Raw genomic sequence first — 25,795 nt, forward strand, 5'->3', positions numbered from 1 at the left:
TTTATGGGAATATCGAAAGATATTTTGAACAGTGGTTTTAATTCAAGTTTAATGGACGGCGGGGAGTACTTCTAAACTAAATTTGGATTTAATATATTATATAAGTCTAAGTTTCATTTGTTTTATCGTTTTTATGTTTAAATTAAGGGTAAATGACCAACATGATGTATAATGTGTCAGCCACGTTGTACGTGCTCGGTTTGGATTGTTCACCCTAAACAGACGAAATCCAAACAAAACGAACGTCCGTTTAGCGGTGGTGCGTCGATGTTGGCATTTAAACTTCCCTCTTTTCTCCTTTTCTCCTTGGAGGCAAGAGTTCAATCAATCGCTAAACTTCCACCTTTTCCCCTTCTGACCTCGCCTCCGTCGTTTGGGGTTTGGGATCGTACGTTAAAGTTGGTCTTTAAACTTCCCCTTTTCCGAGAGTTCAGTCAACAACCGCCGGCTAAGCTTCCCTTTCTCGGTTTCTCCCCTTCTGACCTCGCCGCCGGCCAATCGGGGCATCCGCCATGGCCTACGTCCATCCCCACAAGCGCCACTCGAGCACCTCCGAGCCCGCCCCAATCCCTTCCCCGCCCACTTCCTCCCTCCATTCCCTCTCCATCTCCTCCCCTCGCGGGCGTCACCACGTTCCCCCGTCCAACAAGATCATCCACGCCGCAGACTGCGTCTCCCGTTGGTCCCCGCTCCCGCCCTTCTCCGACGACGCTGAATCTGTCCGCCTCGAGACCTCCCCCTGCTACACCGTCGAGCGCATGTCCGGCGCCAAGCCCCTCGTCCTTGCCCTCTCCTCCCCATCCTCCAGCTCCACGGAGGCCGAGGTCGCGGCCGTCGCCATCACCGAGAGGTTCTTGCCGGACCTCCTAGACGCGGTGGAGAGGGCGAGGGCGAGGACGCACGATGTGGCGAGGGATGACGAGGAGGCAAAACTCTGTCTGGTGGCAAGGGTGGGCAAGGTCCTCTTCCAACGGTGAGTCTTCTTTTATCCATCTCACTATTCCATCCCAGTTCTTGGATCTCTGCTTCGTGTCACATACTCACATCGCATTGTGATTAACGCGCGCCACCACCCAGTTTTTGTGTTGATGGATCGCTCGTCTCCCTGGACGACGTCCGCGACCTCGCAGAGGCAGGGGCAGAAGGATCCAATAGCCAGGTCCGTAAAACGTTCTATACGAATGTACCCAGTGATTTCTTGGATGATATGGAGCGATTCGCTGTGAAGACGATGGGCCTGGAGTTCGTTTCAACAAAAGAGCACTACCATGTCAAGGCTTATGCATCTAACAATTTGAGAATTATCCCCTGGTTGGTGTTTAGACGAGGGTGATTGACTTTGCGGCCTATAAATATCTGATAGGTGGTCGACAAGCAGGGAATGGTTTCCAAGATGTCTTGCAAATGCACTGTGCAAGAAGATGGGAAGCTTGCAATCTGCAAGGTGTGCTTACCATGCTGTCCTTTCCTGTACATTTGATTTTCAAAACTCAGGGTCACAGTTAAACTTTTAGCACTACAATTCATCGACTGTATATGGAATTATGGATCCCTGCTAAATAGTATAATACTCCCTCCGTCCGAAAAAGCTTGTACCAAGCTTGTTCCTCAAATGAATGTATCCAGCATTAACTTGATGCCAGATACATCCATTTAAGGGATAAGCTTTTTCGGACGGAGGGAATACTAAACAGCGTGAAATACCAGGATTGCGCATGGTTTTATTCTTTTGTGCCTGACAATCGAGAACCCCAAGACTGTAAAGATACGTAACCTATAAGTTAGTATTCATTGACACCATGTATGATGCTAACTTTTAGCTCTCAATTATCATGCTTGTCTTAATTCAAAGGAACTTTTTGGGCAATTAAGATGAATGCAGACCTGATATTTGCTAATCCCCTCCCCCTCCCGGCCGCTCCCGCGAGCGACACGAAGGGAAAACCCTAGCCGCCGGCTCCCGAGCCCCCCTCCCTGTTGGGCAACGTAGTAATTTCAAAAAATTTCTACGCACACGCAAGATCATGGTGATGCATAGCAACGAGAGAGGAGAGTGTTGTCTACGTACCCTCATAGACCGAAAGCGGAAGCGTTAGCACAACGCGGTTGATATAGTTGTATGTCTTCACGGCCCGACCAATCAAGCACCGAAACTACGTCACCTCCGAGTTCTAGCACACGTTCAGCTCGATGACGATCCCCGGACTCCGATCCAGCAGAATGTCGGGGAAGAGTTCCGTCAGCACGACGGCGTGGTGATGATCTTGATGTTCTACCGTCGCAGGGCTTCGCCTAAGCACCGCTACAATATTATCGAGGATTATGGTGGAGGGGGGGCACCGCACACGGCTAAGAGATCAATGATCAATTGTTGTCTCTATGGGGTGCCCCCTGCCGCCGTATATAAAGGAGCAAGGGAGGGAGGCGGCCGGCCTAGGAGGAGGGCGCGCCAAGGGGGGAGTCCTACTCCCACCGTAGGACTCCTCCTTCCCTTGTTGGAGTAGGAGAGAAGGAAAGAGGGGGAGAGGAACAAGGAAAAGTGGGTTGCACCCCTTGTCCAATTCGGACCAGAGGGGGGGGGCACCTCCTTCCTTTGGGCCTCTCTCCTCTATTCCCGTATGGCCCAGTAAGGCTCATATACTCCCCGGTGAATTCCCATAACTCTCCGGTACTCCGAAAAATACCCGAATCACTTGGGACCTTTCCGATGTCCGAATATAGTCGTCCAATATATCAATCTTTACGTCTCGACCATTTCAAGACTCCTTGTCATGTCCTCGATCTCATCCGGGCTCCGAACTCCTTCGGTACATCAAAACTCATAAACTCATAATATAACTGTCATCGAAACCTTAAGCGTGCGGACCCTATGGGTTCGAGAATAATGTAGACATGACCGACACACGTCTCCGGTCAATAACCAATAGCAGAACCTGGATGCTCATATTGGCTCCCACATATTCTACGAAGATCTTTATCGGTCAGACCGCATAACAACATACGGTGTTCCCTTTGTCATCGGTATGTTGCCCGAGATTCGATTGTCGTTATCTCAATACCTAGTTCAATCTTGTTACCTGCAAGTCTCTTTACTCGTTTCGTAATACATCATCCTGCAACTAACTCATTAGTTGCAATACTTGCAAGGCTTAAGTGATGTGCATTACCGAGAGAGCCCAGAGATACCTCTCCGACAATCGGAGTGACAAATCCTAATCTCGAAATACGCCAACCCAACAAGTACCTTCGAAGACACCTGTAGAGCACCTTTATAATCACCCAGTTACGTTGTGACGTTTGGTAGCACACAAAGTGTTCCTCCGGTAAACGGGAGTTGCATAATCTCATAGTCATAGGAACATGTATAAGTCATGAAGAAAGCAATAGCAACAAACTAAACGATCAAGTGCTATACTAACGGAATGGGTCAAGTCAATCACATCATTCTCCTAATGATGTGATCCCGTTAATCAAATGACAAGTCATGTCTATTGTTAAGAAACATAACCATCTTTGATCAACGAGTTAGTCAAGTAGAGGCATACTAGTGACACTTTGTTTGTTTATGTATTCACACATGTATTATGTTTCCGGTTAATACAATTCTAGCATCAATAATAAACATTTATCATGATATAAGGAAATAAATAATAACTTTATTATTGCTTTTAGGGTATATTTCCTTCAGTCTCCCACTTGCACTAGAGTCAATATTCTAGTTCACATCGCCATGTGATTTAATACCAATAGTTCACATCACCATGTGATTAACACCCATAGTTCACATCGACATGTGACCAACACCCAAAGGGTTTACTAGAATCAATAATCTAGTTCACATTGCTATGTGATTAACACCCAAAGAGTACTAAGGTGTGATCATGTTTTGCTTGTGAGAGAAGTTTAGTCAACGGGTCTGCCACATTCAGATCCGTACGTATTTTGTAAATTTCTATGTCAACAATGCTCTGCACGGAGCTACTTTAGCTAATTGCTCCCACTTTCAATATGTATTCAGATTGAGACTTAGAGTCATCTGGATCAGTGTCAAAACTTGTATCGACGTAACCCTTTACGACGAACCTTTTGTCACCTCCATAATCGAGAAACATATCCTTATTCCACTAAGGATAATTTTGACCAATGTCCAGTGATCTACTCCTAGATCACTATTGTACTCCCTTGCCAAACTCATGGCAGGGTATACAATAGGTCTGGTACATAACATGGCATACTTTATAGAACCTATGGCTAAGGCATAGGGAATGACTTTCATTCTCTCTCTATCTTCTGCCGTGGCCGGGTTTTGAGTCTTACTCAACTTCACACCTTGTAACACGGGCAAGAACTCCTTCTTTGACTGTTCCATTTTGAACTACTTCAAAATCTTGTCAAGGTATGTACTCATTGAAAAACTTATCAAGCATCTTGATCTATCTCTATAGATCTTGATGCTCAATATGTAAGCAGCTTCACCGAGGTCTTTATTTGAAAAACTCCTTTCAAACATTCCTTTATGCTTTGCAGAATAATTCTACATTATCTCCGATCAACAATATGTCATTCACATATACTTATCAGAAATGATGTAGTGCTCCCACTCACTTTCTTGTAAATACAGGCTTCACCGCAAGTCTATATAAAACTATATGCTTTGATCAACTTATCAAAGCGTATATTCCAACTCCGAGATGCTTGCACCATAGATGGATCACTGGAGCTTGCATATTTTGTTAGTACCTTTAAGATCGACAAAACCTTCTGGTTGTATCATATACAACTCTTCTTTAATAAATCCTATTAAGGAATGCAGTTTTGTTTATCCATTTGCCAGATTTTATAAAATGAGGCAATAGCTAACATGATTCGGACAGACTTAAGCATAGATACGAGTGAGAAATTCTCATCGTGGTCAACACCTTGAACTTGTTGAAAACCTTTTTGCGACAATTCTAGCTTTGTAGATAGTAACACTACTATCAGCGTCCGTCTTCCTCTTGAAGATCCATTTAATCTCAATGGCTCGCCGATCTTTGGGAAAGTCAATCAAAGTCCATACTTTGTTCTTATACATGGATCTCATCTCAGATTTCATGGCCTCAAGCCATTTCGCGGAATCTGGGCTCATCATCGCTTCCTCATAGTTCGTAGGTTCGTCATGGTCAAGTAACATGACCTCCAGAATAGGATTACCATACCACTCTGGTGCGGATATCACTCTGGTTTACCTACGAGGTTCGGTAGCAACTTGATCTGAAATTACATGATCATCATCATTAGCTTCCTCACTAATTGGTGTAGTAGTCACATGAACATATTTCTATGATGAACTATTTTCCAATAAGGGAGCAGGTACAGTTACCTCATCAAGTTCTACTTTCCTCCCACTCACTTCTTTCGAAAGAAGCTCCTTCTCTAGAAAGGATCCATTCTCAGCAACGAATATCTTGCCTTCGGATCTGTGATAGAAGGTGTACCCAACATTTTCTTTTGGGTATCCTATGAAGATTTACTTTTCCGATTTGGGTTCGAGTTTATCATGTTGAAACTTTTTCACATAAGCATCGCAGTCCCAAACTTTAAGAAATGACAGCTTAGGTTTCTTGCCAAACCATAGTTCATACGGTGCCGTCTCAACGGATTTAGATGGTGCCCTATTTAACGTGAATGTAGCTGTCTCTAATGCATAACCCCAAAACGATAGCGGTAAATCAGTAAGAGACGTCATAGATCACACCATATCTAATAAAGCATGGTTACGACATTCGGACACACCATTACACTGTGGTGTTCGTGGCGTGAGTAGTGAAACTATTTCACATTGTTTTAACTGAAGGCTAAACTCGTAACTCAAATATTTTACTTTTGCGATCATATCGTAGAAACTTTTATTTTTGTTACGATGATTCTCCACTTTACTCTGAAATTCTTTGAACTTTTCAAATGTTTCAGACTTGTGTCTCATCAAGTAGATATACTCATATCTGCCTAAATCATTTGTGAAGATCAGAAAATAATGATACCTGCCGCGAGCCTCAATATTCATCGAACCATATACATCAGTATGTATGATTTCCAACAAATCTGTTGCTCGCTCCATTGTTCCGGAAAACCGAGTCTTAGTCATCTTGCCCATGAGGCATGGTTCGCAAGCATCAACTGATTCATAATCAAATGATTCCAAAAGCCCATCAGCATGGATTTTCTTCATGCGCTTTACACCAATATGACCTAAATGGCAGTGCCACAAATAAGTTGCACTATTATTATTAACTTTGCATCTTTTGGTTTCAATATTATGAATATGTGTATCACTATGATCGAGATCCAACGAACCATTTTCATTGGGTGTGTAACCATATAAGGTTTTATTCATGTAAACAGAACAACAATTTATTCTCTTTCTTAAATGAATAACCGTATTGCAATAAACATGATCAAATCATATTCATGCTCAACGCAAACACCAAATAACACTTATTTAGGTTCAACACTAATCCCGAAAGTATAGGGAGTGTGCGATGATGATCATATCAATCTTGGAACCACTTCCAACACACATCGTCACTTCACCCTTAACTAGTCTCTGTTCATTCTGCAACTCCCGTTTCGAGTTACTACTCTTAGCAACTAAACCAGTATCAAATACCGAGGGGTTGCTATGAACACTAGTAAAATGCACATCAATAATCTGTATATCAAATATACCTTTGTTCACTTTGCCATCCTTCTTATCCGCCAAATACTTGGGGCAATTCCGCTTCCAGTGACCATTCCCTTTGCAGTAGAAGCACTTAGTCTCAGGCTTAGGACCAGACTTGGGCTTCTTCACTTGAGCAGCAACTTGCTTGACGTTCTTCTTGAAGTTCTCCTTCTTCCCTTTGCCCTTTCTCTTGAAACTAGTGGTCTTGTTAACCATCAACACTTGATGTTTTTCTTGATTTCTACCTTCGTCGATTTCAGCATCACGAAGAGCTTGGGAATCGTTTCCGTTATCCCTTGCATATTATAGTTCATCACGAAGTTCTAGCAACTTGGTGATAGTGACTAGAGAACTCTGTCAATCACTATCTTATCTGGAAGATTAACTCCCACTTGATTCAAGTGATTGTAGTACTCAGACATTCTGAGCACATGCTCACTAGCTGAGCAATTCTCCTCCATCTTGTAGGCAAAGTACTGTCAGAGGTCTCATACCTCTTGACATGGGTATGAATATGAAATACCAATTTCAACTCTTAGAACATCTTATATGCTCTGTGGCGTTCAGATTTTTTTGAAGTCCCGGTTCTAAGCCGTAAAGCATGGTGCACTAAACTATCAAGTAGTCTTCATACCGAGCTAGCCAAATGTTCATAACGTCTGCATCTACTCCTGCAATAGGTCTGTTACCTAGCGGTGCATCAAAGACATAATTCTTCTATGCAGCAATGAGGATAATCCTCAGATCACGGATCCAATCCGCATCATTGCTACTAACATTTTTCAACATAATTTTTCTCTAGGAACACAATAAACTGGGAGCAACATCGCGAGCTATTGATCTACAACATAGATATGCTAATACTATCAGGACTAAGTTCATGATAAATTTAAGTTCAATTAATCATATTACTTAAGAACTCCCACTTAGAAAGATATCCCTCTAATCCTCTAAGTGATCACATGATCCAAATCAATAAACCATGTTCGATCATCACGTGAGATGGAGTAGTATCAATGGTGAACATCAATATGTTGATCATATCTACTATATGATTCACGCTCGACCTTTCGGTCTCCGTGTTCCAAGGCCATATCTGTTATATGATAGGCTCGTCAAGTTTAACCTGAGTATTCCGCGTGTGCAACTATTTTGCACCCGTTGTATTTGAACGTAGAGCCTATCACACCCGATCATCACGTGGTGTCTCAGCACGAAGAACTTTCGCAACGGTGCATACTCAGGGAGAACACTTATACTTTGATAATTTAGTGAGGGATCATCTTATAATGCTACCGTCAATCAAAGCAAGATAAGATGCATAAACGATAAACAGCACATGCAATCAATATAAGTGATATGATATGGCCATCATCATCTTGTACTTGTGATCTCCATCTCCGAAGTACCGTCATGATCACCATCGTCACCGACGCGACACCTTGATCTCCATCGTAGAATCGTTGTCGTCTCGCCAATCTTATGCTTCCACGACTATCGCTACCGCTTAGTGATAAAGTAAAGCATTACAGCGTGATTGCATTGCATACAATAAAGCGACAACCATATGGCTCCTTCCAGTTGCCGATAACTCGGTTACAAAACATGATTATCTCATACAATAAAATTTAGCATCATGTCTTGACCATATCACATCACAACATGCCCTGCAAAAACAAGTTAGACGTTCTCTACTTTGTTGTTGCAAGTTTTACGTGGCTGCTATGGGCTTAGCAAGAACCGTTTTTACCTACGCATCAAAACCACAATGATAGTTTGTCGAGTTGGTGTTGTTTTAACCTTCGCAAGGACCGGGCGTAGCCACACTTGGTTCAGCTAAAGTTGGAGAAACTGACACCCGCCAGCCACCTGTGTGCAAAGCACGTCGGTAGAACCAGTCTCACGTAAGCGTACGCGTAATCTCGGTCCGGGCCGCTTCATCCAACAATACCGCCGAACCAAAGTATGACATGCTGGTAAGCAGTATGACTTATATCGCCCATTGTGTTCTACTCGTGCACAACATCAACGCATAAAACCTAGGCTCGGATGCCACTGTTGGGCAACGTAGTAATTTCAAAAATTTCCTACGCACATGCAAGATCATGGTGATGCATAGCAACGAGAGATGATAGTGTTCTCCGCGTACCCTCGTAGACCGAAAGCGGAAGCATTAGCACAACGCGGTTGATGTAGTCGTACGTCTTCACAGCCCGACCGATCAAGCACTGAAACTACGGCACCTCCGAGTTCTAGCACACGTTCAGCTCGATGACGATCCCCGGACTCCGATCCAGCAGAATGTCAGGGAAGAGTTCCGTCAGCACGACGGCGTGATGACGATCTTGATGTTCTACTGTCGCAGGGCTTCGCCTAAGCACCGCTACAATATTATCGAGGATTATGGTTGAGGGGGGCACCGCACATGGCTAAGAGATCAATGATCAATTGTTGTCTCTATGGGGTGCCCCCCTGCCCCCGTATATAAAGGAGCAAGGGGGGAGGCGGCCGGCCTAGGAGGAGGGCGCGCCAAGGGGGGAGTCCTACTCCCACCGGGAGTAGGATTCCTCCTTCCCTTGTTGGAGTAGGAGAGAAGGGAAGAGGGGGAGAGGAACAAGGAAAAGTGGGCCGCACCCCTTGTCCAATTCGGACCAGAGGGGGGGCGCGCGCCTCTTTCCTTTTGGCCTCTCTCCTCTATTCCCGTATGGCCCAATAAGGCCCATATACTCCCCGACGAATTCCCATAACTCTCTCGTACTCTGAAAAATACCCGAATCACTTGGAACCTTTCCGATGTCCGAATATAGTCGTTCAATATATCGATCTTTACGTCTCGACCATTTCGAGACTCCTCGTCATGTCCCCGATCTCATCCGGGGCTCCGAACTCCTTCGGTACATCAAAACTCATAAACTCATAATATAACTGTCATCGAAACCTTAAGCGTGCGGACCCTACGGGTTCGAGAACAATGTAGACATGACCGACACACGTGTCCGGTCAATAACCAATAGCGGAACCTGGATGCTCATATTGGCTCCCACATATTCTACGAAGATCTTTATCGGTCAGACCGCATAACAACATACGGTGTTCCCTTTGTCACCGGTATGTTACTTGCCCGAGATTCGATCGTCGGTATCTCAATACCTAGTTCAATCTCGTTACCTGCAAGTCTCTTTACTCGTTTCATAATACATCATCCTGCAACTAACTCATTAGTTGCAATACTTGCAAGGCTTAAGTGATGTGCATTACCGAGAGGGCCCAGAGATACCTCTCCGACAATCGGAGTGACAAATCCTAATCTCGAAATACGCCAACCCAACAAGTACCTTCGAAGACACCTGTAGAGCACCTTTATAATCACCCAGTTACGTTGTGACGTTTGGTAGCACACAAAGTGTTCCTCCGGTAAACGGGAGTTGCATAATCTCATAGTCATAGGAACATGTATAAGTCATGAAGAAAGCAATAGCAACAAACTAAACGATCAAGTGCTATGCTAACGGAATGGGTCAAGTCAATCACATCATTCTCCTAATGATGTGATCCTGTTAATCAAATGACAACTCATGTCTATGGTTAGGAAACATAACCATCTTTGATCAACGAGCTAGTCAAGTAGAGGCATACTAGTGAAACTCTGTTTGTTTATGTATTCACACATGTATTACGTTTCCGGTTAATACAATTCTAGCATCAATCATAAACATTTATCATGATATAAGGAAATAAATAATAACTTTATTATTGTCTCTAGGGCATATTTCCTTCACTCCCCCACCTCTTCCCTCGTCGCCACTGGCTCGCTCGGAAGGGCGAAGCCTTGTCTGCGTTGTCGGCGACGGTGACTGGCTTTCCCTGCTCCGACGATGGCTGGCGCGGGCCGGCGTGGTCGAGCGGCGGCGCGGCGGTGCTGGCGTCAGGTTGTGCCAGATCTGTGGCGTCGGCCACTTCCGGGAGGCACAAGGGCTCCCCTGCGATGGGTGGCCGTTGTAGAGGCGGATGGGCGCCCACTACTAGAGAAAAGCTTACTAGTGGCGCTGGTTTTTTACATACCAGTAGCGCGGGCACCCGCGCTACTGCTAGGGCACTACAACTATTATTTAACAGTAGCGCGTTTCTAAACAAGCGCTGCAGCTAAAATACTCATTAGTAGCACCAATTTCTCCACCAACGCTACCACTATCATCACATAGTAGTAGCGTCTTATTTTCTCCCTACGCTACAACTAGGCAAATAGAAATAAAAATAAAATAAAAAGCAGTCAGGTGCAATATTCATGGAAATCAAGACAAGTTCAGTGCAAATAAACTAAGTTCACAGAACCATCTCACAAACATTAACGACAGTACCACATTTAATATAACCACACAATCTCACAAACTCATATAGTAGTCAACAATGCATGGATAGATCATAGTTGATAAGTCTACTAGGTAGTCATACTAGCATATATATGGTTCAACAGCCACACGCATGCATATGAGGTTCTAGATGATGTCGATGACGACCATCATCCTCAAGCCTGGGCGATGGGTGTTCCTGATAGTAATTAGGATTGCCTGTCCAACATGAAGATTCTTGCCGACGAGGAAGCTCTTCCACCCAACCGAGTTGAAGTGTGTGAGACCGTCCGTGTCCACGTCGTATGCACAAGTGGTGACAGAGCACCTTGCGGTAAGGCGTATTGCAGCAGAGCCTTCTTCATCAGGCATGATACCACAACTCTCAAGTAGGCTCTTTGGAAATTTCTGAATAAGAAAAACATATCAATTAATAAGTAGCCTCACACATTCTACACTAAGTATAACAATAAAGCATATAATATTCACTAAGCACATAAGATTCACTAAGCATATAAGATTCACTGAGCATATATATCATCGGACTCTACACTAATTATAACAATAAAGCATATAAGATTCACTAAGCATATAAGATTGACTAAGCATATATATCATCGGACTCTACACTAAGTATAACAATAAAGCATATAAGATTCACTAAGCATATATATCATCGGACTCTACACTAAGTATAACAATAAAGCATATAAGATTCAGTAAGCATATAAGATTGACTAAGCATATATATCATCAGACTCTACACTAATGAAAGTGTGTTATATCGACTAGAGGCGGGTGAATAGGCGATTTTTATGAAATTCTTCATTGAGGAATTTGCCGGTGAGGAAATTCCTTAGCGAAGAACTACTAGCAGCGGAATAAGTACTCAAAAGTAAACATAACAGAATACAAGCATAGTCATCATGATGAAATGAAGACAGGCACAGAGTACATGAAGCGTAATCATAGGATACCACAGGATGAATACAAACAGACTGAAGAAATTAAACTAAGGAAATTGAGAAAGTCTTTAGTCAAAGTCTTTAAACACATATATGAACAAACACACAACACAGTTATGAGGAAATGAAAGAGTTGAGGAAATAGAACCAGTAAGCTTGGTGAAGACAATGATTTGGTAGACCAGTTCCAACTGCTGTCTCAGTTGTACGTCTGGTTGGAGCGGCTGAGTATTTAAACTCGAGGACACACAGTCCCGGACACCCAGTCCTGAACATGCAGCTCAGGACACCCAGTCCTCACCGTATTCTCCTTGAACTAAGGTCACACAGACCTCGTCCAATCACTCGTGGTAAGTCTTCAGGCGACTTCCAAACTTTCACAAACTTGGTCACTCGGCGATCCACAATTCCTCTTGGATGCTCTAGATCATGACGCCTAACCGTCTGGAAGAAGCACAGTCTTCAAAGGTAACAAGTGTCCGATCCACTCAGGATCAATCTCTTCAGTGATGCTCAATCACTTGGGGGTTGTAGGTGTTTGGGTTTTGGTTTTTTGGTTTTTCCTCACTTGATGATTTTTGCTCAAAGTCCTTAGAGGATGGGTTGCTCTCAAATGACAAGTGTCGGTTTCTCTCGGAGCAGCCAACCAGCTAGTGGTTGTAGGGGGCGGCTATTTATAGCCTAGGGAGTAGCCCGACATGATAAGACATAAATGCCCTTCAATGATATGACCGTTAGGTGGATAGATATTTTGGGACAGCTGGCGCATAGCACAGCAACGGTCGGAATTTTGAGTAGCAAAATCCTCAGGGCTATCATGTTCCTCACTGTGTAGGCAATCCGCACTGGCGAATTCCTAACTCCTCAGTCAGGACAAATTCCTCAGAGACCAGAAGAACTTTGTCTCTGTCACTGAAGAAATTCACTGAACTGTATGAGATTTCCAATGGCTTCACTCGAAGGGATTGGTAGGTGTAGGATTTTGAGTTGAGCATCACATGGAAATTTTTCCTTAGTATTTCCTTGACCCCCTTTAACAGTACGATGTTTCCTATGGCTCAAGAAAGAGAGAAACAAAACTATGAAAACGAAAGTCCTCAAGCTTCATATTCCTCGAATGAATATCAAGTCTTCACGGACACACCAATTTCTTCACTTTCAAAGTCTTCATGAAAGTCTACAGAAATACCAAAATCTTCAGTCGAAGATATTCATTTTTAGGGGTTGACTTTTCCTGTAAATATCAAACTCCTCATAGACTTATAGACCTGTGTACACTCACAAACGCATTAGTCCCTTAACCTATAAGTCTTCAATACACCAAAATCACTAAGGGGTACTAGATGCACTTACAATCTCCCCCTTTTTGGTGATTGATGACAATATAGGTTAAGTTTTCAACGGGAATAAACATATGAAGTGTAACTACTGATATTGAGGAATTAGATTCCAAGATATAGAAGAACTCCCCTTGAAGATGTGCACAGTGAGGAATTTGCCTTTGAAGCAATGCACACTTGAAGAGTTGAATTATGGGGATCTCCCCCTATATCTTATAATTCATACACGCATTTAACATATAATATGAAGAATTTGAAATGCATGATGAAATATGGTGCCAGATGAAATTCAGGATGCGTGCAATAATATTAATGAGGAATAAGCATGCAAAATAGTGCATCAAAAGTATCAGAGCACAGTGCATCAAAAGTATCAGAGCACCATCGGGTTTAAGATTACAACTCGATCCAATAAAGTTTCAGAAGAATGAGAGTTGTAACTTAGCAAATAAAAAAACGCCCATATAGTAGACCCGCTTGAAGACTAACTCATATTTCTCCCCCTTTGTCATCGAATGACCAAAAGGATCGAAAATGAGGACTAACGCCCTGAAGATAATCATGTTGATGAAGGAGCACCAGCGTTGTTGGGGTCGTTTGTTGATGTAGGGCCTGCCGGAGTGTCGTCCAAATCTTCATGTTCATCAGTGTCGCGCGATGAAGAAAATGAGCTGGCCAACAAAGAAGGAACTTGGACCTTCTTGAATTTCTTCAGTGGAGGTGCAGACCAGTCAAAATCTTCTTTGAGACCAATGTTCTTCAGATATTCTTCACCATACAGATGTGACAGGATTGCCCAGGTGCGACCGAAGACTTGATGGAGGCAGTAGTGGTTTTTCTTCACTGCATTGTGTGTGGCAGTCATGTTGTGAAGAAATGAACCAAATTAACACTTAACCCTTTTGTGATTTCGATCCACCTTCTGGTGAAGACTAAGCAGAAGTTCACGGTCAGTCATCACGCACGGAGCAGTGGCTTGAGGAGTGGACTTAGGTGCATTGGCGGAGTCATGTGTGGTAGAGTCATCATTGGTGGAATAAGATGCAGCTTTGCGAAACTGACCATCCAATGGATGAATGCCTTCATCTATTACAGCTGGTGCCTTGCCCTTTCCATCAACTGAGGAATATGTCTGCTTGAGGACTTCAATTGTGGGCAAGTAGCTGAGGTGATTCTGGAAATCAGCTTTGTAGTTGAGTGATGACCTTGTCCTGAGGAATCTCATAATCCAAGGTGCATAAGGCTTCAGCTCAAACGGAGACAGTGCAACATTGGCCATAGTCCTCATGAAGAAATCGTGATAATTGACAGGAATACCATGAACGATGTTGAATACTAGATTCTTCATGATGCCAAAAATTTCCTCATCAGATGAGTCATGGCCTTTGATGGGACTGATTGTCCTCGTAAGAATACGATAGACAGTTCTGGGCACGTACAACAATTCCTTCACGAGGAATTTGGTTCGAGGTGCCTGACCTGGTTTCAAAGGCTTCATCAGCACCTGCATGTAATGATGTGTGAGCTCAACTTCACTATAGATGCAGCGAGCTTCTTCAAGGGGAGGACTGAGTGGTAGAGCACGAAGCAATTCAGAGGCTGGTGCAGTGTAGTGAGTGTTTTCAGACATTCAGTCCAGCACCCATGAATTCACATCTTCAGCATATCCGGTGATGTGCAACGTTGCATAGAATTGAAGAATCAGTTCTTCATTCCAATCGCAGATGTCAGAGCAAAAGTTGAGCAGTCCTGCATCGTGAAGAACACTAAGGACTGTTGCGAAGCACGGCAGAGATTCGATATCCACGTGAGGAATATGCTCATGGTAGAAGATCTTCTCCTTGTTGAACAGCACTGAGGAATAGAAATTGGCTTGACTAGCAGTCCAGAAACGCCTCTTCCTAATGCGAGCAGAGTCATATGGGTTGTAATCTTCGAAGAATACATGCTCGCCGAAGAAATCATCATCCTTGAACTTTTGCTTGCGTGAGAAAGGATCCTTTGGCTTCGGCAGAGGAGTGTCAGTGAGTTGCATCACGACCTCAGGAATCTCAATCGCAGGTTCTTCAGGCTGAGGAATTTCTGGTTCCTCCTCAGTGGCAGTCTGCGTCGTTGGTGTTCAGCAGCAGCAGTTTCTTCAACGCTAGTGGCTGGAATTTCCTCATGGACAGATGCATTGGGATGAGTTTCTTCAGAGCCCATGTGTACAGTTTGTGTGGGGGACTGAGGAATTTGCTGTAGAGGGGTGAACATTAGTGAGTTTGCATGCTGACTTTCCCAGAATTCATCACTGATTATGGGTGTGGAGCAGCCAATGTCCACATCTTCATCTTTCATTTCTTCAACGCCAGCCTCTTCAGCTATGAACTGAGGCATAGGCGAGGAGATGATAGGTGTTGAAGGGATCACATCCACTTCAATTTCTTTATCCGATGGTTCAGACGAAGCAGCAAAAGGAGTTTCTTCATCAGATCCGCTGGGGATCACATATTCTTCATCAAAAGGAACAAGGTCCTTTGATGGTCTGGTTGAGGTGGGAACAACATCAATCGGATTTGCAAATGAACTTGTCATAGGCTTCATTTTCTTCGGAGCTGAAGAATCTGAAGCAGCTGAGGCTTTCCTTTTCTTCACTACAGCACGCTGTAGCCTTGGTCTTCTTCACATCTGATGCAGATGGAAGGATTGGAGTTGAAGTTGGTGCAGAAGCAGCTGAGGAATCTGGTTGATTTTCTTCAGGCACAGCTGATGTAGTTGCCCTGAGTTCTTCAGTTTCTTCAGGCACACCACAAGTTGGTGCCCTGGCAATTTCTTCAGCGGCTGAAATGCAGTCATCAGCCCTGGAACTCACATTATCTTCAGCAGCCTGATTTTCATCAGCGGTGCTGGCATTTTCTTCAGTAGCCTGAGGATTTTCCTGTTGCGTTGGGGCTGCAACATTGGAAGTAAGTTATTCGCAAGTTTCACAAAACGAACCTTGGCTCCAAGCTAATCAGAGCGATATGCGTCAAAGTTATCACTGAGTTTCTTAATCTCAGTCTGAATTGCGACAAGTTCTTCAGTTGTCATAGAGACAACGTTTTTCTTCAGATAGCGCTCTTTCTTGTACTGCGCTTTCTTGATCTGCCTGGCCTTCTTAAATTTCCACTTTTCTTCTTGAATGAAGTGGGTCAGCATGTGACTCTGGCCAGGAGTCAGCTTGAAGTCAGGCAAGGGAGTGTTGGGGTCAATGTGCCAATCATCAATGTAGTCGAGGATCAGCTTGGGATCCAAAAGCAGTTGCACTTCTGATCCTTTGACTCTAGCGGCTCTGACTTGCCTGTCTCTAATGATTTATGCAAGTTCATCATCATCAGCTTCGTCTTCATCAGACGGCACTTCGGAAGAGACTTGCTTTTTTGAGGACTTGGGCGAGGACCTCGTCCAACAGTGGCCTTTGTCTTCAGCAGTGAGGGGCCAGCTGAGGAACTTGGTGCAGCTGAGGAACTAGCTGAGACACCTGAGGTAATGGAGATGCCGGCAGTCCTTTGGCACGAAGCGAGATGCACAGGTGCTGAGGATTTGGTCGAAACAGCTGAAGGGTTTGGTGGAGGAGCTGAGGACTTTGGAGGAACATGAGCAGCAGAGGAATTGGCCGTGAGGGCTTTGATGATTCTGTCCGTGAGGGCATTTCTGAGGAACTTGGCCTGCGTGCAGGCTTCTTAGACATAGCCTTCTTTGGCTTGACAGCAGAGGCCTCAGCAGAGGCATCAGCAGCGGCAGAGTCTTCATTGAATTTCCTCACTGCTTCTCTGGCTTGCTTAGCCAACTTGGTTTGGCGCTTGGCCCATTCATCAGGATAGTCCTCACCGCGCTTGAGGCTGGTGGGATCTGCTATTTGGCCAGGTGCCAATGGAGCTCTTGGGCATGGAGGATTGAGTGCGAATTTCTTCATGTACTTAGGAGTGACATATCTGTACTCCCTCCATTCTCTTGCCCATCTCCTCTCTATACTCTGTTTGCGCACTTTGCGCTCATTCTTGGTTTCCTCAGTAGGTGTGCAGTACCCATCATATATGTCATCAGGGATCTCAAACGCTGTATTTACCTCAGGCCTCTTTCCTCCCTTCTGTGGCCTTTTACCATCAGCCATTTTCTTCAGTTGAGGAATTTGAACAATCGAATTCTCTGAAGAAGTATGCAACTTTTCTTTGAAGAACGCTGCAAATGAGTTAAGTTGATGAAAACCTAGTGATTCAGCAGCTGACATGTGTACCTGTGAATAGAGTATAGTTGCGAGGAATTTGGAGAGGTCATATGCGTTCTTAGAAGGTTTTTCAAAAAGAACAAGTTTGAGGAATTTGACCAGATGAGTCTTGAAGATTTTCACTAAGCGTTCTTTGTCTTAGGTGTAGAGTTGAATAGATCGAAGATCCACACAATTGAGGAATCTTGAAGAAAAATAATGCTTAGAGAAACGAATCAAGAACAGATGACTTGTGAGGTGTTCAGTGTGTGCAGATGTGAAGAAAAACACATTTGAAGATTTTGTAGATAATCATTCGAATCAACGAGGGCAGTTAAAAGTAACTTTTAATTACCCTGGACGAAGAACACGATGAACTGAAGTGAGGAGATGTGAAGTTCGTCTGTGGAGATCTTCCACGCCCTAACTTGGCAGAGGAAGACGGCTACTCGGCGGCGGAGTGAAGATTTCCGCGGTCGGCGCGAGTACATCGGCGACGAGGTCGAGGCAGTGAAGCTCTTCCTCACCGGCGGCGATGAAGTAGCGGCGACGCTAGGGTTTGAGAAGCTCGAGCTGGAGAGAGAGGTCGAGCGGAGTAAAAGAAGTGAGGAAGGGAAGTAGGGGTATTTATAGCCACAGTGAAAAACTGCTCGCCCGAAGAAATTGGAAGAACGTGCCCCTGACCCTTCTCATTCGCATGACATGTGTCACCCATGTAGTGAGAGGTGGAGATCGTGTTAGATCGTGGGTGAGTGGATAAGTGTATCGTGGGATGCGGAACGGTTTGAGCGGCAAAGCCGAAAACTTAGATAAGATAGGTTTTAAAGTTCCGTTTGCAATTTCTTCAGCTGACAAGGACATGGTGAAGATTTTGAACGAGTTTCAAATAGAACGCACATGAAGAATTTATAAACAAATTGGGTTGAGTAAAGCATAGAGGGGAAGGGTCCGATCACATTCACTTAGTAGAAAACCAACTTGAAGAAATAGCAATAAATGAATGCTGTAGAGGACATAAACTCATATATATATATATATATATATATATATATATATATATATATATAGCCAATGAAGAAAAATGACGGAACCAGTGAAGACTATGCAAAGTTGAAGAATATGAATAATTGAGGAATTTCAACTTTTGGTGGTGGCGTGACCCACCGTATAAGAATGATGATTTCAGACACCGCGTACAATTATCGTAGGGTTCTGAGAATCAAATTCTTCGTTAATTTCTTCACACTAAGAGTGTTATTCTTCATTGATTGAAGAAAAACGTTTCTTCATGTGTTGCACATCTAAGTCATCAATTTTGCATAAGTGTTAGGATGAGTGTCCTTTTCAAAGAACATTCAAAGATTCTAGGATATTTAGCTCACACCGCAACTTGCTAAATCTCTTCTCATCCATGGGCTTTGTGAAGATATCGGCTAGTTGTTCTTCAGTCTTCACATGCTCAATAGAAATGTCGTTCTTCAACACATGATCACGAAGAAAATGATGATGAATCTGAATGTGCTTTATCTTCGAGTGTTGAACTGGGTTGTGAGCAATCTTGATGGCACTCTCATTGTCACAGAAGAGAGGCACATTCTTCATGTTGACGCCATAGCCCTTGAGGGTTTGCTTCATCCATAGCAATTAGGCACAGCAAGAACTAGCGGCAATGTATTCAGCTTCAGTAGTAGATAGTGATACGCAGCTCTGTTTCTTCGACGACCAACAGACCAAAGATCGTCCGAGGAAATGACATGTACCAAATGTTGACTTGCGATCCACACGATTACCAACATAGTCAGAGTCAGAATATCCAACAAGATCAAAAGCCGAGCCCTTGGGGTACCATAATCCAAGTGTTGGTGTGTGAGCTAGATATCGAAGAATATGCTTCACAGCCTTATGGCGTGATTCCTTCGGTGTAGCTTGAAATCAGGCACACATACAAACAATAAGCATTATATCTGGCCTAGATGCACATAAGTACAATAAGGAACCTATCAAGGAGCGGTATACCTTATGATCGAAGTCAATACCATTTTCATCAGTGCACAGATGGCCATTTGTGGGCATAGGAATTTTGACGCCTTTGCAATCTTGCATGCCGAATTTCCTCAGTACATCCTTGAGGTATTTCTCCTGAGATATGAATATGCCATTGTGTTGTTGACAAATTTGAAGACCTAAGAAGAATTTCAACTCTCCCATCCTAGACATTTGATATTCTTCACTCATCATATAGGCAAATTCATCACTATAACATTGGTCAGTACAGCCAAAGATAATATCATCAACATATATTTGGCACACAAACAATTCACAGAGACAAGTGTCTGGATGCTCTAGACCATGACGCCTAAGCGTCTGGAAGAAGCACAATCTTCAAAGGTAACAAGCGTCGGATCCACTCAGGATCAACCTCTTCAGTGATGCTCAATCACTTGGGGTTTGTAGGTGTTTGGGTTTTGGGTTTTTGGTTTTTCCTCACTTGATGATTTTCGCTCAAAGTCCTCAGAGGATGGGTTGCTCTCAAATGACAAGTGTCGGTTTCTCTCGGAGCAGCCAACCAGCTAGTGGTTGTAGGGGGCGGCTATTTATAGCCTAGGGAGCAGCCCGACATGATAAGATATAAATGCCCTTCAATGATATGACCGTTAGATGGATAGATATTTTGGGACAGCTGGCGCATAGCACAGCAACGGTCGGAATTTTGAGTAGCAAAATCCTCAGGGCTATCATGTTCCTCACTGTGTAGGAAATCCGCACTGGCGAATTCCTAACTCCTCAGTCAGGACAAATTCCTCAGAGACCAGAAGAACTTCGTCTCTGTCACTAAAGAAATTGACTGAACTGTATGAGATTTCCAATGGCTTCACTCGAAGGGATTGGTAGGTGTAGGATTTTGAGTTGAGCATCACATGGAAAATTTTCCTTAGTATTTCCTCGACCCCCTTTAACAGTACGGTGTTTCCTATGACTCAAGAAAGAAAGAAACAAAACTATGAAAACGAAAGTCTTCAAGCTTCATATTCCTCGCATGAATATCAAGTCTTCACGGACACACCAATTTCTTCACTTTCAAAGTCTTCATGAAAGTCTACAGAAATACCAAAATCTTCAGTCGAAGATATTCATTTTTAGGGGTCGACTTTTCCTATAAATATCAAACTCCTCATAGACTTATAGACCTGTGTACACTCACAAATGCATTAGTCCCTTAACCTATAAGTCTTCAATACACCAAAATCACTATGGGGCACTAGATGCACCTACAACTAAGTATAACAATAAAGCATATAAGATTCACTAAGCATATATATCATCGGACTCTAAACTAAGTATAACAATAAAGCATATCATCAAATTACTCTAAAAACTACAGTAAATGCAACATACCATGATATGTCGATCGACCATGGTACTTGTCAAGCGGGTCACGAATGGCACCCCGACGAAGTCAGCACGTGGCGGAATGATGTCCCATAGGTCGCACACCTCCTCCTCGCTCAACTTCATTCTTTGAGCTACGATAGCGTCACCGAGTGGGTCGTCATCATCCTCATCATCCTCATAATCTTCTGCTTTGTTGACATAAATCACGACTAGCTTGGATCTTTCAGCTCTGAAGGAGAAGCTGATCAACTCACCACCGGTGATACACATGTGGTCGATGAAACGGACCCATCCATCTCCTCCCACCTGCGTCATCTTTTGTCCTTTCTCGATCTCCATAGTGTAGGGGCCCCCAGGAGCCTCAAAGGTCACAGAGTCTCCAGTCAGATTGTTGAATTCTGACCTCACATTGCATGGGATGATCTGTGTACAAAATGATATATACACGATGCATTATTGCCAATAACACTAAAAACAAAATAGTAGTTATTAGGTTCATATAATTTATTACCGCCGCATGAAGAAAACTAGACTCGAAGTAGATGCCAAATAGCATGCCAGTTGCAAGGCTGCTGGCGCACCTTGACTTGAACCGTTGACATGGTGGTGGTGGTGGTGGTGGCTCCATTTCCCTAAAGCAATATGATTAAAGGATTAACGATCCAAAAAGTAAACATAAAGTTTTCATAGCTAGAGTTCACATGGCAAGCAAAATAACAACTAAAAAGTAAACGTAAAGTTCAGTCCAGGGGAACACTTTATCTATTCCCACATCCAAAAGTTGAACCAGCTTAGAATCTTCTAGAACACAATAAGTAAACATCCATTCCACCTTTGGCATCAGATGCACAATAATTAAAACTATAAAAGGCAAACACCCCCCTTTTTAATCAGATGCAACTCTCTATCTATCTGTGTTTTCTTTTTCTGAAATTTACCAAAAATGGGCTCACTAACAGCATCATAAGAACTTAGCAATTTGAGCATCACCACATACAGATACTCTCTTCAACCTGAAAGAGAGTATCGAATCAAGCATTGATTTTTCCATGAAACCACATAACAGTAGTGAGGGCTTCTTGGTTATATCTTTATGTGCATCAACAAAGAAGCTAGTGGTAGTAGCCAAGAATTGAAACCGTAACCGTTGTTGTCATATCAGAGCTAAAAAAATGCTCACGATTCTACGGTCGAGCACTATGGTTGTTCCAGCGAAGGAATGACAAGTAGTTACAAGTACTACATCAATGATCCTAAATGTCGGAAACAATAGTCACGACATGGACGCCCCCTCTCTAAACCCTAGAACACTAGGCACCGCCGCCGCCACCACTCCTCCAGGGGTAGCAGCCAAGAATTAAAACCCAAGTTTCAATTATATGTGCTAAAAGCCTCTACTTCTCTAGCTACTTCTCTCTACTCTCTCCTAAGTTTCGGTGAGCAACAAAAAGCCTCTACTTCTCTCACCTAACCCCTCTCTCTACTCTCTCCCCAATCACGCGAGGAGCATGTCGCATCGAAGCGCGGAGCCACCGTGCAATCCCTAAATCCCAAAACATGGCGAGCCGCCGCGACAAATCGATTGGAGCCTAGCTAGTGTGGCACGCGCAGGGAGGAGGAGATCGAGGGGGGCTTACGGGGCTGGAGCGTCGGAGTAGGCGAGAGGTGACCGTGCGTGGTGGCGGCGCACGACACCGTCGACGGGGGTGAGGCGGCCGGGGACGAACCCTAACCGCGGCTGCGTCGTCAGGCGGAGGGGATCGACTGTGAGAGTGTGAGGGGGTGTGGGGGTACGCGGGCGCTCGGGCCGGTTTTCTTTTGCTCTAGTAGTAGCTGTTTAGAGGCTGGCGCTACTGCTAAGCCCACCAGCTGTAGCGCCCGTTCAAAACAAACGCTACAACTAAGTGGGCTACTGCTTTTGCCCTGCGGCCCATGTAACAGTAGCGCGGCCCAAGCAAACAAACGCTGTTGTTATATATTAGTAGTAGCGTGTTTTATGCCCAGCGCTACTACTAAATACTAGTAGCATGGGGTCATAAACAGGCGCTACTGGTAAACTTCTATCTATAAGCATTTTCCTAGTAGTGGCCGTGCCTGGCCACGTGGGCGGCGGGCCGGTGGTGGACATGGAGCTGGCTCCTAGGGTCTCCCCGTTGGCCCCTTGAGCGGATCTGAAGTGATGGCCTCCTCCCTTGTGCCTCTTCCTGCCCCGCTGGTTTGTGTTGCCGGTACCCGTGCGCCTGGCTCAGGCGGTCAGTTGGGGATGGAGGGTTGGATGGGCTTGGATCGGGGGAAACCCTTGGCTGGCTGCTGCAGCCACGATGTCAGTGGCGCTCCGGCGTCGTTCTCCTCTGGGGGGCGGCATCGAGGTCCCTCCCACACCTCCCACCTCCGTGACCTGTGCGAAAGCGCAAACTCTCCAGTTGGGTGGTGATGGCGCGCCGGCGTCATTATTCTTCTTGAAGGCACCACCTTTGGTCGGCAGAGGGGTGGTTGTGGCTTCGGTGCAGGAGGGGGGCTGTCTTCTTCAGTGATGTTCCTGCCCGGCTGCTTTCGGTTGACGTTCATCCGGCAACGGCGGTGGCGATGTATGGGGTGTGGCGCTGCGAGGAGAGGTGGCTGTGCCCGTAGTCTTCTCCCCGGCATCCGTTGGTCTCGGCCTTCCGCTCGGGGTGAGCGGCTTTACCTGCCGACGGCGTGGCGTCCTATGGTCCGGGGCGAGAGGGCAGGGGGCCTTCTTCGAAGGTAGAGACGGCTGGCTGATCGACTATGGGCCTCGGCGGAGTTGACGGAGCGTGGCCTCCTCCTGCTGCAGGGCACTACCTTGTCTTTGTCGTGTCGTGTGCAGGATCGGGTTCACCGAGGGCCTCGATGCTCAGGCTTGTGCTTGTTGCATTTGACGACGTTAGTGGCTCGTTCGGTGTCTTGTATCTTTACTGTTGTTGCTCTTTTGTTTTCCCTTTGTTGTATGGCCGGTTGTATGCTCGGACTGTTGCTTTATAATATAAAGCGGGGGGAAACCCTTTATCGTCATTAAGATGAATGCATGTGTAAATATGTATCCAGTCTTTACACACAAGTCGCCCACTATATGTAGTCTTCTGATTGCTCCTCAAGTGGCCGGTGGTTCCTTGTTTCTCTAAACCATCCGTGTCTCTTGTTTGTAGTCTATCACTTGGGCAGTTAGCTCTAAACTCATTATGTTCTCTAACTAAAGAAACTGCAGCAATAAAGCTCAGCCTCATAGCATTGTTATGGAAAAGCAACTATGTTTGCTTGAAATTGTTTTAAAGCGAGATTATTTCACTGGCTGATGTTTTCTGTAGCTCGATGTGATTAGTATTCATTTTTCCTTGTTTTTTCATTCTACTGCAGATATTTCTGGGCTTAGCATTTTCCTTGGTAAATTTTCATTTATACCATGTATAGTGTCAGTTGGTTAGATTCTAATATGTGACTTAAGTACTGTGGCTTTTGCTAAATTGTTCAAATATAGTACTATTCATTATACAAGCCACTACTAGCTAAAAATAGTTTTCTTTCTCTTTCGTCTCCATTGTTACTTCTCGTGCAGATTGAATTGAACCAGATACAACCCTTATTGGAAGACGTATCCTGCCTGTCGAAAGATCTTGATTTAAGGCTGATGTTGAATACGAATAGGATCCTAATAGACGTGAGTTCATATTGGAACTACCTCTGTCCTTTCTGTTGCAACATATCTTCTGCAGACTCATCTGGATAACGCTTGCAGCCTGAAGTGGAAAATGCCATCAAGAGCTTAGGGTGTGTTTGGATTCCCTCCACTCCTCAACTCCGCTTGTGGAGCCGGTGGAGCGGCGCCGAACGCCCGAACTCTGCGGAGTTGAAAATCTGGAGCGGAGCAGGCTACAGTGCAATTCCACGGAGCTACAGTTTTCAGGATCTCAGATCTGGAAAATCACAGAGTTGATAAGATTTACGGAAGAATTGCCACCGCCAAGTGGAAAACGGTTGGAGCGGCCGCGCCTGAGTCGCTCGTTTATGCAGTTCTGCCTCTCCTCCTGGATCGGGAGCGAAGCTGTTGCCGAACAGTTTTTTTTAGTGCTATTTTTTAGAAGGAGCAGCATTTTGGGTGGAGGAGCGGGAGTTGAGGATTCAGAGGAGCTGGGCCATTTCCGAACAGGCCCTTAGTCTCTTCAGCTCTTGTAGATCCTAATGCCAGAGGGGGGTTTAGACGGCCACTTGGGAATAAGTTGATAGATGAGAGGTTCAGCATAGCTGGAGTGTGGCGTACAAACTACAAGACTTTTGGGAATAAATCCTCCAAGATGTATCTAAGGCATACTGGCCGGTTTGTCCAAGGGAGCTCCACTGGAGAGGTTTCCAATGAAGTTAGCTTCAAATTAGCTGGCATATCCAAGAGACTGCAGGTTAGTACACGATAATGTGTGATGTTCGTGAGCCAATTATTTGGTTACATGTGTAACGTACCTGCATTGTATGCTTGCTTTGCTTGACCTGATGTCCAAACAACAATTCTCTGCATTGATGCGCACACCTAATATCCTGTTTTAGTACTGACATATGGAAACTCTGAATTGGAATTATCATGTCATCTGCAGACCTAATATTCTGTTTTTCTACCAACATATGGCTACTCGGAATTAGAATTATTACCGTCGTGTTTTCTAATTGAGTGGATTGAACAGCACAATGACAATGTCTCCTTAACCATTTACCAGGACGGCGGCAATCAAGAAGGGGACACTCTAAAAGGGATGCTAGAGTCTGCGGTGCGGATGATCTGGGACTATGCTTTGAGTTATCATAAATCTTAG

The 25,795-nt window shown here is 44.5% G+C and overlaps 1 protein-coding gene across 1 annotated transcript; it reads left to right on the plus strand.

The window, feature by feature from the left end:
- Positions 1-468: 468 nt before the first annotated feature.
- On the plus strand, positions 469-25,795 carry LOC123043851 (uncharacterized). Its single transcript, XM_044466473.1, has 7 exons — positions 469-970; positions 1,066-1,276; positions 1,364-1,444; positions 24,550-24,651; positions 24,730-24,761; positions 25,141-25,387; positions 25,700-25,795. Exons 1-7 carry the CDS (start codon positions 513-515, stop codon positions 25,793-25,795), a joined length of 1,227 nt encoding a protein of 408 aa, XP_044322408.1. The 5' UTR covers positions 469-512.

This window comes from Triticum aestivum, chromosome 1A (genome assembly GCF_018294505.1).
Source record: "Triticum aestivum cultivar Chinese Spring chromosome 1A, IWGSC CS RefSeq v2.1, whole genome shotgun sequence".
Classification (NCBI taxonomy): Eukaryota; Viridiplantae; Streptophyta; class Magnoliopsida; order Poales; family Poaceae; genus Triticum; species Triticum aestivum.

What these genes read in the sequence shown, in the direction of transcription:
- LOC123043851 (XM_044466473.1), top strand. Translation starts at nt 513, where the DNA reads ATGGCCTACGTCCATCCCCACAAGCGCCACTCGAGCACCTCCGAGCCC. An exon ending in AAGAGCACTACCATGTCAAG is followed by an intron (nt 1,277 to 1,363) that starts GCTTATGCATCT and finishes AATATCTGATAG; the next exon opens with GTGGTCGACAAGCAGGGAAT. An exon ending in GCATATCCAAGAGACTGCAG is followed by an intron (nt 25,388 to 25,699) that starts GTTAGTACACGA and finishes ACCATTTACCAG; the next exon opens with GACGGCGGCAATCAAGAAGG.